The 13,505-nt window shown below is 46.3% G+C and overlaps 1 protein-coding gene across 1 annotated transcript; it reads right to left on the reverse strand.

Annotated features, from left to right (window-relative positions):
* Positions 1-3,800: 3,800 nt before the first annotated feature.
* On the reverse strand, positions 3,801-5,102 carry CHST2 (carbohydrate sulfotransferase 2). Its single transcript, XM_074153610.1, has one exon. The coding sequence runs from the start codon at positions 5,100-5,102 to the stop codon at positions 3,801-3,803; it is 1,302 nt and encodes a 433-aa protein (XP_074009711.1).
* Positions 5,103-13,505: the final 8,403 nt, after the last annotated feature.

Below are 13,505 nucleotides of genomic sequence, written 5' to 3' on the forward strand. Positions count from 1 at the left end.
TTAAGTCAGTTATGTTCATCTTCCCAGTCAGGGCATGAAGTTTAACACCTTACTAATTATGAAGTGATCGGAAAAATTAAGAACTTCCTCCTTTTCTTAGAAAGACTGAAACATACTTTATCTAACCCTTTTTTCATTATCAGCATTTAGGTCAGCTGCAGCAACTTGCACACTTTTACAAGTCTTGCGTTTTAAGTCGATTCAGTGCAGGACAGAGGGTTTTCCTCTGTTTTCATACACTGAGTGATCATTACTGTTTAGAATACTTGTACTATTTTCTGGTTTTGTTCACAGCAGAAAACAACACGTAGTTGTGCACTGGCCTTTTTGTTCCATCAAAACGACGTGCCAAGTCTTCAAAACAGTCTCCCTTCAGTTCCGTGCAACTTCGCAAACTCTGTATCTTGTACACGCTATTGATTCCTCACTAATACAAGCATTAGTGTCAGTTGAAGCAGCACACTAATTATTAAATCAGACAGAAAGCAAACCTGGGCACTATTTTTAAGCATAACAGCAAAGTATTAAAGTATTCCGACTTCTGCTAGATGTCCCTCCTCACAACAGGCAGAGCTCTTTTGTAAACATGTTCATAATCTGATACCCCATTTTTCTCTATAATTTTCCACATTAAAAACTTTTTCATTTTTTCAACTGTTTGGCTTTTTTTAATTCCTCTAATCCTCTTTTCTGAATATATATAAAAAAAAGACTAAAAAGGCCCTCTTTTAACTGCCAGTTGTTCACATACTTATTTTTTTAATGGAGCAGCATTAAACATAGGGCTTAGCCCACCAGCCTTTTACACAAGTAGAGTCCCATCCACTTCTCCTGAAGCTTTACCTGAACAAAATTGCAGTCTTTTTTTTTTTTTTTTCCACAAAATGAGCTTTGCATTACTTCTTCTGCTCACCAAAACATGCCCAGGTCCAATTGTACAGTGCGTTGGGTAATTCCTTGCTGCAATGTAGTAGGTGGAGCTCAAACTATGGACCAGACTCGGATGTTGTAACTCTACTGGCACACCGTTCGTATCAGTAAAGTGAAGCAGATGCTTGCAATGCACCATTATTAGCAGAGCAGCGAGTGCTCTCTCAGAACGACAGGATGAGCTTTTTAATGTAATTAGAATCCAAAGGAGATCTTTGGAAGCTAAGTCAATCGGGCTCATCTTTCACACGCCCCAAAACAATTAATTCATGTTCACTTTACTCACCCGGAAAACTTTCCCAGAAGAGACTGAGGAATTCTGCACACATAAATGACCATGCTTCATCCCCCAAACCAAAAGAGCTTATGCTGTAACACACTGTCATGAGAAAGCTCCATTTAGAAACCACAGCAAAGTTTCACAGGTAAGGCAGCAGGACGGGACATCGCGGCGTGGTGCCCCGGCACGGGGGGGAAGCTGGGCTGGCAGTGCACCCCCCTGCTCTGCAGCTCCCGGCCCCGCTGGCCCGGCCGATGGCAGCGCTGGCAAACAAAAGCCCAGCTGTTCCAAGGCAGACGGACAGACAGGACTGCGCGGTGGGCAGCAGGGATGCTTCATAAAGCAGTGGATGGATCAAAAGCAAGCGACACACTCTATAAGCAGATCAGATTTTCAAGCACTGCCCCAGGACACACCAACTGAAAAAAAAAAAAAAAAAAGAAAAGAAAAGAAAAACAAAACATGGGGTACAGCCCAAACCCAGACGTCCAAAATCCACTCAGAATACATACAGTGATAACTAATTCCACAAAAATACAAGTACCTTAATATGTATTTTAAATACCAAATTAGCTATCCCTCCATTTTTAGCACTGCTATCTGGAATTTAGGAATATATCCTAACAGGCCAATTATAAGATCTCCCGGTGATAGGTATTATTAACGTTGTTTGTGCTGAGTGATGAACTGAGGGAATGGACATATGTAATGTAGTCATTCAGCAAGTGTATAGGCAACCTTATGCAATGATCTTTTAACTAGTTTATTAAACGTTGTTTCCTTTTCAGAGTAAGTTCAACATCTAATGGCAAAATTTCATCAAGAACTCATTAGCTTAGTAGCCAGTTATCACCTGTTTAAAGTACTAATACAATAGACATACTACACCACTAAAATTTTCACACGTACACACACACATACACATATCAGCATCCTGTTTATACCAATTTATTTTCACAAATCAATTTCCTTTTTCCTACTCATACTCTTCACATTTGCTGAAGGCACAACACCCAGATAGGCAATGTAAAATGTACTTCCTGTAGAAAAGTCCACAGTCTCCTAAGAGAACAGTTTGGCAAAACCACTTTCATTTAAAAACTGAAGTTCCAAAATAAGCCTTCAAAGAGCATCAGAGAACACTGCCAAGATTAAAAACTACTTGAGGTGTCTGCACTTCTCATATGCAACACACCACTTAACCTTTAATAAACCAAGACTTTCTCAGGAAATTATAAAAGCAGAAGTAGTAAAATCTCGTATTTTTTTAATCAAGTTTTAATGATGGGACAGAGCCTCTAGGCAAGGATCACAGGAAGAACCAGACCACCATCTGGCTCCATCGTAGAGCAATGACAATTCACAACAAACGCATATCTAACCAGCGCTCTGAAATCAAACGCTAGGTTGACTCCGCAAAAGCTCCATTGTAGCTATGAACACACAGCTGTATGTTTCATCCCTCCTTGTACATAAATATACCCTCGGACACTTAGACAAAGGGGAAAAATAAATCATTTTATGCATTTTTCTCTGCTTCCCTGTTATGCCTGTTACCAATCGTCAAGAAACATCTTAAATAGCTTACTGTATTATTAGCACTACAGAATATAGAGAAATATTATATATAATTTTATTTTTGTTTTTACACATGCTAATGTTTCCAGTATGATAAATGTCTTTTTAAATCCTGCACTTCTTGTCACACTGTAGATCCACTTCTATTTGACAGTGACTCCTGGACATACATGTCAAGACAAAAATAAATACTGCTGTGATGGCAAACGTTTTAAAACTCTTAGGACACTAATACAGCGGCACTTGAAAGATCTTTCAAATACAACAAAAAAGACAATAGTTAAATAGAAACCTGCTTTGACATAGCCATAAAACCTGCACTACAGTTGTGAGATCTGTACTTGTTTCTGCAAGAGCGGCTCCTAATCTTTGAACACGTCAAATGTTGCACTCCAGCCCTCCACCCATACCCTTAAAAAAGTCCATGTTGCTATTTTAAGCAAGCATCCCCTCCAGCTGTACATAAGCAACACTGTAATTCCCAAACAATTGAGGTAATTATAAAAATGAATATCATTTATTGTTTTTTTAATTACTATCATGTCTGAACATTTGCTTTCATACAAAAGTCTGATTTTCAGCATTATGCTTTCCAAGGGCATCCCCCCCACACCAGGGGAGATATAGATGTGGTACGAATTGTGCAAGAGTTTTTCTTACCAGCTTCAAACCCACCAGAACTCCATAAAGAAGATTTGGTACAGAATCACTGCCTGGCATTTTAGAGAAGGGGAAAGGGGGTCTACACGTATTTTCAGTTCCACTTTATTAATTTTTTATACTCACACCTAGCCCAATGCGGGGGAGCGAGGGGGGTAAAAAAAAAAAAAAAAAAAAAAAAAAGAAAGAAATCATCACATTACTGTATGTTACCCTTCAGCAGTCTTTGGAGGAAATTGGAGCCCAGATTGCTTTTCCCGGCTCCCTCCCTCACTCAAGCCAGCCGAGCAGCTCCTCTCCCCGGCAGGGCTCAGCCGCCCCCGGGGGCAGTCAGGGGGCACCCACTGCCCCGTCACAGCCGCGGCTTCCTGAGCAACGTTCTGCTGAGGTCCTTCACCTCTTCAGGGCTGCCAACCCTCTCGTAGCCCAGCAGGGCCATGGGCTGGTGGCAGTACTCCTCGACCTGCTTGATCTGCTGGTAGCTGAGCGCAGTCCTCCAGGCGCTCAGCGCCTGGGTGGCATTCCTGGCCGACACCACGAAGGGCTTGGAGGAGTAGCCGGGGCCGCTGGTCATGTTGAGGGCGAACTTCTCCATCTCTGGGCTGACTGCCAGGTTGACAAAGCCGTACACCTGCCTCAGGGTCTTGATGGGCTCGACCACCAGGTCCTCATAGCGCACAGCCATGTAGTTACCCTGGAGCCAGTCAGGTGGGTGCAGAGCAGTCTGCAGGGTCTTGGCCATGCTGCTGCAGATGACCTCCATGGCACCCAGGGCATGGTAGTCCGAGCCACCCCCCCCTTCCTTCTTTCCACCCAGCTTGTGGCCGGCATCAAGAAAGGGCATGCGGTGGATGCGGGGGTCTCTGCTCCTCACCACCTGCAGGCTCTCCCGGATGAGGCCATGCCGGGACTTGATTCGGGAGCTGGCGACAGCCCGGGGGTCCCGCACCAGGTGGATGACTTTGAGGTCCAGGGTCGGGTCCCGCATGAGCGGGGCGAGGACGGCCAGATCGAAGACGCGGACGCCCTTGATGACCAGCGTGCGATACTTGAGGCATTCCTCCTGGAATCGGCTGAGGCGCTGCGGGGGACACTTCTTGCACACCCGGTCGTCCACCATGCCCACCACCTCCTTGCGGTAGGCCGGGCAGAGGGGCGAGGAGCAGATGACCTTGTTGGTGGCCGCCCCAAAGATGCCCAGCGTGGTCAGGTTCTTGCCGGCTCCCGCCGTGCTGTAGAGCTGGAAGACGGAGAGGTCGCAGCGGTACAGGGAGCTCAGCATGTCGCGGGCTGCCCCTTGCAGCGAGACGGCATCCCCGGGGTACAGCTTCTGCCAGACGTGCCACACCGGCTCGTAGAGGAAGAAGACCTCGGGGTTCTGGTTGAAGAGCTCCCCGAAGAAGGACGACCCCGAGCGCCAAGTGGTGAAGACATAGACCAGCTGCCGCCGGGCCCCCGCCGGACCGCGGCTCCCGGCCGGCGGCGGCGGGGGCGGCGGCGGGAGGTGGTGTTGGTGGCGGGGGGCGGCCGGGGTCTCCCCGCAGCGCCGCGGCTCCCGCCGCCACTTGTACTCCAGCAGGTTGAGGGCGGCGAGGAGCAGCAGGAGCGCGTAGCCCAGGCACAGCGCCAGCGCCTTCCGCCGGCACACTTTCATGCTGGGCGGCGGCGGGGCCAACTGTTGCTCAGCGCCCCGGCGCCCCGGGGCCCGCGGCGGGCAGCAGGGCGCGCCGCCCCCGGCGCCGTCTCCCGGCCGGCCCCCCGCGCCCGGCCCGCATGGCGCAGCCGCCGCAACGGCCCCGCCGCCGCCCCCGCCCCGCCGCTGCCCTACTTAGCAGCTGCGCGGCCACCCGCGCTTCTTCCGCGCCGCCATCGCCGAGCGGCCGCGGGCACCGCCGCAGCCCAGCTCACGGCGGCCGCCGGAGCGAGGCGGCGTCGCGCTCCGCTCCGCCCCGCAGCGCGGCCGCGGGGGCGGGAGTAAGGGGGGGGAGGGCGGGAAGGGCGGGCAGGCCCCTGCGCTGCCAGCGCGCATGGCGCCCCCGCCCCGCGCCGTAGCGGGGACAGCCCCGGCCGCCGCCGCCGCCGCCGCCGGATAACGGAACGGCCGCGGAGGCGCGGCCCGGAATGGCGACGCTCCGCCCCGCGCTCCCCATTGGCGGCCGCCGCTGTCACTCCCTCCGCCGTCCCGCCCCCGCCGCAGTGTCCCGCTGCGCCCCGTGGCGGCTGAGGGACCCAGCGCCCCCCGCCTCGTCCCCCTCCCCGACTCCCGGCCCGCGACCGGAGCGCCGCTGTGCGATGGGCGCTGAGCAAAGCTGTCTCCCCTTTGTTGTGGGGGTTCCGCCAGCCCGGCCCCGGGGGCAGCGGGCTCCGTGACCAGCTACGCCCCGGGCAGTGGGACTGCCCCGCCGGTAACAGGGAACGGGAAAACAAGGCGAGGGGAACCCATAAAAGGCCTGAAAGGGACATGGCCTTAACTTAGTATTTGCAGAAACTCAGCTTTTTCAAAGGTCCTCTAATAACTTCTCCAAAAACATCAAAAACCCCCAAACTGGATCTTCCTGATATAGCTCAGACAGAAATGTATCATCCTTCAGTTCGTAAAAATACTTTTATAACCACTACAAATGGCCTGTCACTTTTAGTTGCCCTTTGGTCCCTTGGGCTGAGGCCATGGAGTTGAAGGGGTTTGGGAAGCACGGGTGCTCCTCGGGCAGAGCTGCAGTCCAGTGCCACCACTGGCTGGCAGCCAGCCCCAGGGACAAGCCGGGAGAGGACAGATCCTGGGCTCGTGGCCACGGCTCACCATCCCAGCCCTGCCTTTGCACAGCCCCAACTGCAGCCGCAGCCCCACACCAGACCCCCGACACAGCATGCGGCCGGTGATGTACCCAGAGACTCACCACACCAAGGTTGTTATGTACGGTGAGGAGCTTTTCATAACTTCTATGCCTTATAGCCACAGCACTGCATGGAGTGGAGCGTAACCAGTGGCGCAGCTCCAGGATGCTTTAAAGGGAAGACACATGTGCCCAGACCCCACCTGAGAACCCCGCTGGAGGGGACACTTGTTGGGACCAGAGACCTCCCAATGCCGCTGGGCTCTGGGCAATGCCCAGTGACTCCGGCACATCAAGGCATTTTCTCTGAGGTTCCCCCGAGGGAGATCAGAGCAGGCAGAGAGGCAAGTAAGAGTTACGGAAACATTGGGAGCATCAATTGCTTTCTTTACCCAGCGGTTCTCATGTCCTCAGCCTTGCCCTTCATCCGTAGGATATATAGGGCCCACCTCTCTGGGGCGGGGGGAAGGTTTGATCCGCTGGAGGGCTGCACCCGGCTCAGACAGACCCATCCCTCCGCCATGGATCACACCGACACAGGTTTCTGCTGGAACATTTGTGTTCTCAGTGGCAGGGATCCAACACTACGGCACAAGCTTTTACGCTCGGAGCGTGGATAAAACACAGATTTATCTGGTGTGTGCCTTGTCTGGCAGCACTTTATTTAAAAAAAACAAACAGTACAATAGGGTGAAGGAGCTAAATGTGTTAGCAATCTTTATATCCCTTATCCAAAGGATTTCTATACCCCTCCCAGATTTTCCATAGAGATGTTAACAGCCAAGCTGCCTCTACAGAAAAGCTTGTAAGACCCTTCCAGCCCCAAGGCCAAGGGTAACAACCGCAGGGGGAGGGCTCCGCTCTTCCCCACTCGCTCCTCCGGGCCACAGGGTTTCACAGGGCTGGTCCGAGGCACCACTGCCATCCACACCCCGCTGTCCCCGTCAGGCCAGGGAATCGTCTCTCAAGTTGCCAGTGACTCTGGTAGCAGCATTAAAATGTTTCTGTGACTTTTCATATGGAAGCAGCTTGTTAGCAGCAGAATCAAAACAACCCCTACGTATTTGAGAAAAGGCTGTATTTCAGTAAACACTGAGGGGAAAGAGGAAGCCATTTTTTACCTACAGTGCTCAAAAGGAAGCATTTAAAGCCACATTCTGCATCTCGTTGCCCAAATAAATGCAAGTTTTAAACCTGATGAGCTTAAAACAACTGACTTGTAATTTTTGAAACATAGTATATAATGGAAAGGGATATACCTCTGAAGAACCTTGCAGCATGAAACACGTGCAGTTATTTTAGTCTTCAGTCCTAATGCTTGAGGTTCTTCACATACAAAAGGACTTCTGTTTATATCCCCTTTATAAAGGTACGGATCAAATATTTATTTGGCTTTCCATGCTGACTAAAGATGAAGTGACCTTCACCCAGCTAAAGCAGAAATGTTTATTTTTAATTTTGGAATGATCTGTAGTGGCATCAATTAAGCTGTATTAAATGATGAATAACAGCAGTACTGAGACACTGTAGTTCATAAAACAGTATCCCCTGTCAGTATTGTACTGCAGCACTAACGCAATAAAGGACAGACACTACAGGCAGAAAAAACAATTCCTAGCAGTGAAAAATCATTAAAATACCATGAAGTTCAAATTAATCCCTTCTTTCCATTTCACTTGGTTGGAAACAGGTATGAAATTTCAGTTAAAAAAAAAAAAAAAAAAAACAAACCACAACCAAACCCATCTACTAAGCCATTTCCAGTTCTTACACAATTCAAAATTTAGCAGTAACAACTAAAGATAAGCAAACGTGAACTGCACGTATAACATTTGAAATGGCAAAACTAATCAGTAAACCCAAACATTAGAAGCTGTAATTGGATTCTGCACCTTCCCTGCTGTTACACAGCAGCCACGTCTCTCAATCAGTGAGTGTGCGAGCACCGACAGTAACACCCCCTTTCCTTACACTGCTCCACCTCGCAAAACATGGGGCTGAGCAGCTCTTTAATTTGACCTACACACTGCAAAACGGAATCTTATTTTTCAAAACTGGAGTTATATATGTATTTATTCTGTGCAGGTGGACTCAAGCACCCATGCGGAACCTGACTGAAATCAATCAAGTTCAGTGCAGCTGCAATATTCGATCTTCCCGGTACAAGTTTCAGACCTGGTAGTCAAGTTATCACTTTGAGCAACTCAAGATCAATGAATATTTAATAAGTTTATACGGAAAAGATTTATGCAGCCAACTCTCAATTCACACCAAGTTTGGTTTGTGTTTTTTTGTTGTTTTTTTTTAAATCATCTACACATCTGATGCAAGGTATTACAAACACAGAAAAACACCATCAGACCGCTCACTCTGCATATCCGTTGCTGAAGCTGACGCACACTGTTTCAGACCACAGTCATTGTATACAAAAATCCCCTTAAAGGGATTCTGAATTATTCTTCTGCAGTCTAGGATTTAAAATACTTGTTGGTCTTCAAGAGCAAGAGTGCAGGCAGCGAGCAGGCGGTAGCCGTCAAGAGCTGTAACGGCGGGTTCTTGGCCGTGCCGCAGGCTGCCAGGTATCAGCTATTGGGTAAGGCACAGCAGCAACCAGAACGATGGACTCTAACTGTAATTGTAATTCTCACAAGTAGCTGAAAAGTTCACACACACCCAAGTTTAAAAGACAGATTTGTAAAAGCGTACAGAGACTGAACAAATCAATCAATCGTCTAATTCCAAGTGCTAACAAAAATCTTCACCAGGTAGCTGGCAGTTAAGAACTTCTCTTGGTTTTTGCACTGAAGTAAAGAAAAGATACGTAGACTATCATAGCTAAAAAATAGAAGAGAAAGTGATGGGGCAGGGTTTTGTTACAACGAGCTCAGGGACAAGATCCTCACCAAAGAGGACCCTGATAACTTGCAGAGCCATCTCCTTGATTTTTACAGCTGCCCCAAGACTTAGAAAAACTACCACCAAATAGAGGCTCAAGTCAGTGAAATACTTAAGTATTTGCTTGATTTTAATCATGGGCTTAAATACTAGTGTAGCCAATTGAAAAATGGAATTAAAATCAGCACCATAGTGAAAGAGTCTTTTTATGTCTTTTCAAATAATTTCTAGGGTAAAGCGATTTGCTTGGTCTCTCAAACCTAGTTCAAAGAGTGGGTAGAGGGTATCTCAGCAGGTAGTTCAGGCTGGGCACAGTCTTATTGCCTCACCTGTGTGCAAAACCAATGGAATAAAAACTTAAGTGATAAGAGCCACAGTAAGCGAGCAAAGGAGGAACATTCTGCAGCTGAACAGATACAGCCCTTCACAAATCTGTTCAGATACTTCAGTGTACGTTTTCCACCTTCTATGTTACGTCACGCCAGTCTAATTTGAGCTCATTACTTTTAGTATACTAGATCACTCATGTCAAATAATAAGACTTTCCTTTACTCAGTGAGGAAAATTCACCATTCAAAAAATAAAATTTAACCTCCCCTCCAAAAAAAATTTAAGCAGCCCAAAAAATAAAATCTAAAAACCCCAACATTTATTTCTAGGGCAGCATCACTTCTTAAGTATTACATCTTGTTTGCTTTGATGGAGCCGAAAAAAAATGCATCTTTTCCTGTGCAGGTAGTTACACACCACAACCGAGTCATCCCTCAGATATAAATAAGGTGGCTGTATTTATCTCAGACTCTGCAGTGAGCAATGTATAAAGTGAGGGGTGTGATCAAAACTCCCCAATTTAAGCTAAAAGGCAAAAAACCAAACTCATTTTATTGCATTTAATGCTTAAATATTTTATGTTACTGTTTAATATTTTATATTCAGTAATTAAATTTAGTATTTTTACATGTAATATTTAGACAACCCAAATCCTGACTAGCTGAATGATTTCTCCTCTGCTATCCAGAGATTCTCAGCTCTCCAGAGATTTCTCCACTAACATCCCTTTAAGTGATGAGGCTGTGGAAGGTTTGATCCTTACTGGGACGCTTCCTGACTTGAATTTTTATGCTTGAAGACTTGCCTTTCTCATGTTCACAAGGATGGAGTGAGCACAAGGTGAAAAAGTTTTTCCTGAAGTCAAGCTTCAGCAAGACTTTATCTTTTAAAACAATTTTTTTTTTTTTTTTAATGAAAAATGGAGATCTACGCTGTTATACACCTAGCACGTGATAAGTTCTGGCTGTTGATTAGGACAAATATAGATGACAAGTTCCTCAAACACTGCTCAACAGTGAGATTCTTAAAAGCACAAGTTACAGATTGCAAAATGTGAACAAAATTGAGTAGCTGCCCAAACTTGGAGACCTATGAATTTGTTTAAGACTATATTTTGGCATCACCACTAGAAATGAGTGAGAAAAAAAAATGCACAACAGCCTTTAAAATTAGAGATGTTTATATTCTGCACCCTTCCTTTTAGTCCTCCATAACTTCTAGCAGCTTATTCAAACTCTCATGCAGTAGCAGCAGCTGATTTCCCTCAAAACACACTTATTTCCAGTAATGCTGAAATCCTCAGCAGACATTCGATTAAGTGATGGTTGCAGCAATCTGCCTTCTAAAGTACTCATTTACTCTTGGCTATTCCTTCTGAACTGTGCGTGCAGGAGCTGTGCTGCAGAAGCAGCTGCCATGGACCGACATTAAACCAGCTAGTCATAAACCAGAAATATACAGGGACGTGGCCAACCCATCAGTAGCAAGCTGTTCCTCTACTTCCCTGTTTCTCCTTTATATTCACCTCCAGTTGCACAGGTGACATTTTCAATAAAGTTAATTTCAATAAATATTTATAAATTCCTGTTTGTGCAGCTGAAGGAATTCCAGAACTTTATGAATGTCCTGAGGACACTGCAGTGTAGTTAAGTCTCTGTTTGACTTTTATTAAAATTAGAAATCTTTTCTCAGCTGTTGCATAACTGTTTTATGTTCTAAAGGAAATTAAGAGATTCTGCTTTTATAACGTACCTTAAAACAACCGGCAACGTACTGTTTCACATCAAGAACTTCCAAAGCCTTTGGCAGGTCACACACAACACATTAAGGCATCTCTAAACTCCCTACAACCAAAACCATGAACCTGGGTTAATTAATGTCTTAAATCCTCCACCCCCATGGTTTGCAGTGCCCAGGATCCCCTAAATCTCTTCAGATGGTCAGTGCCCCTCTCCCCCTCGTTAGCATCCCCATACTGAGGGGCTCTGCCCAGGCACTGGTGCCATGCAGGGCATCACCCCACACCTCCTGCTGTTCTGCAGGGTGCTGGGGGCCTCGCTTGCCTCCCCGAGAACAGCAAGCAGCAGAAGCCAAGCAACAACGTTCCACTGGATCACAGAATCACAGAATGGTTTGGGTTGGAAGGGACTTTAAAGATCATCTAGTTCCAACCCCCCTGCCATGGGCAGAGACACCTCCCAACTAGACCAGGTTACTCAAAGCATCGTCCCACCTGGCCCTGAACACCACCAGATGACGGAGCAAAATAGCTGGTCCTCATTTGACTACAGATTCAACAAATTTAAATCCCAGGGAAGAGAGTCCCCAATCTTTGTCTTAAAATTCAAATACAGAGCTCAGGACAAAAGAGAGTGAGAATTCAGAGTTTCTCATGCAACTAACATGCAACATGCTATAAATGACTGTCTAGGAAAGGTACTGAAATTAATCCATTGCATTACTTCAAAACTCAGCAAGTAGTATAAATCATTCACTATTAACTCTTGAAAACCTTCAGGATTTAAGAAAAATATACTCTTTATTTGTAACTATCAAATTTCTACTCAGTATCACAGTGAGGACTTCCCACAGGCTGGCGTGAAAGATGAGCACCCCCAGTGAAACCTAATTGCCTAGAAATCAGGCTTTATTGTAAACTTTTTTTTTAATTATCTAGTATAGTTACCCTCTGTAAAAGCAGAGGACGAGAATCCACAGCTTCTCAATTCACTCAATGGCCAGAATTCAATCCCAGTCTCATGTCTTAAGTTTTATAGCTAATTCTTTTCCAGAGTTTGCCCAAGGCAATACTCTCCATTCATTAACTAATCAGCAGACAGTTCTTTTCCCACAGTGCAGGGAAGATAAACTAAAATGCCAGGAAAAAATATGTCACCAGCAACTCAAGAGATGCAGATTTTATGATGAAAATGACCAGTATCAGCTGTAATAAAAATCTCTATACCATAGTAAGTTCAGAAGGTTCGTCTCCAGCCTCTGAGCTTCTCTGTTTGCAACAGTGTGGTGTTCACTCTTGCAGCATCTAGGAAGTGAAAACATCTGCCTAAATGACTCCTGAAACATCAAAAGTGTACCTTTTCAGTATGGTTAAAAAGATGAAAAGTAGTTTCCACCTCCAATGATGACTTTGGTGATGATCTTGATTGCTGGTAGTGATCTTGGAAGTTGAATCCTGAGCACAGGCTAATTTCCTGATCCATCTTCCACAAATCCAAATTGCATTCATGAATTCCACCCTCCTCTTCCCACGCCAGCTAAATTTTATATCCAGAACAGTCTTTCACACTGAATTAACCTATTCTGCTAGGTTAAATCTTTTCTTGAAAGATTTCTGAGACCTTGCACAGACCTTATGCTTACCCTTTCTCCATGCTCACCTTTCTGCAGACATACTTACCATACACAAGTTCTAACGACCGATGTCTCGGACCCAGCCTCAGAAGCCCAAGAACCAGAATCAGGAAACAGATTCCACACTTGTCTGCAGGCACCCTCTTAACAAGAGTAAAACGGATGGTCTGTATTTCAGGCCAGCAGCTATGGGAAGTAGCTCTCCAGTCCACACAGGAGTGAAAAAAAAATAAAGCAAGTAGGTCCAGGGATATCACAACATACTGTGTTTCTTGACTGTGAGCTCTAAGTGAAGACTGTTAGTAATTGGGACTTTTAACCTCTCCCAGATGAATGCTCTGGGGTCTAACAACATCAAGAGTTCTTATTCCAGCCTTTCCCATCTTGTGGGGGCATCTGAGGTCTCTTTCGTCTTTTTGATCTTTTGCAGAACTTGTAGAAACTAAATTATCTTGGAGGTATTTGCTCCTCTCAGATGGGTTCAAGCGTCATTGGAGAAACGAGGAGATGGAGAGAGGCACAGGCAGTGTAACAGCTCGCTGCTGCTGTGAGAGATGGACTTAGTCCTGCATTTCCTTCCTCCCATGCACCTCAACACATAAACCTTCTACCCTGTGCTCATCCTA

This window comes from Numenius arquata, chromosome 9 (genome assembly GCF_964106895.1).
Source record: "Numenius arquata chromosome 9, bNumArq3.hap1.1, whole genome shotgun sequence".
Classification (NCBI taxonomy): domain Eukaryota; kingdom Metazoa; phylum Chordata; class Aves; order Charadriiformes; family Scolopacidae; genus Numenius; species Numenius arquata.

Bases quoted from the DNA above. Each gene is read 5' to 3' on its own strand.
- CHST2 (XM_074153610.1), bottom strand. From the start codon at position 5,102: ATGAAAGTGTGCCGGCGGAAGGCGCTGGCGCTGTGCCTGGGCTACGCG.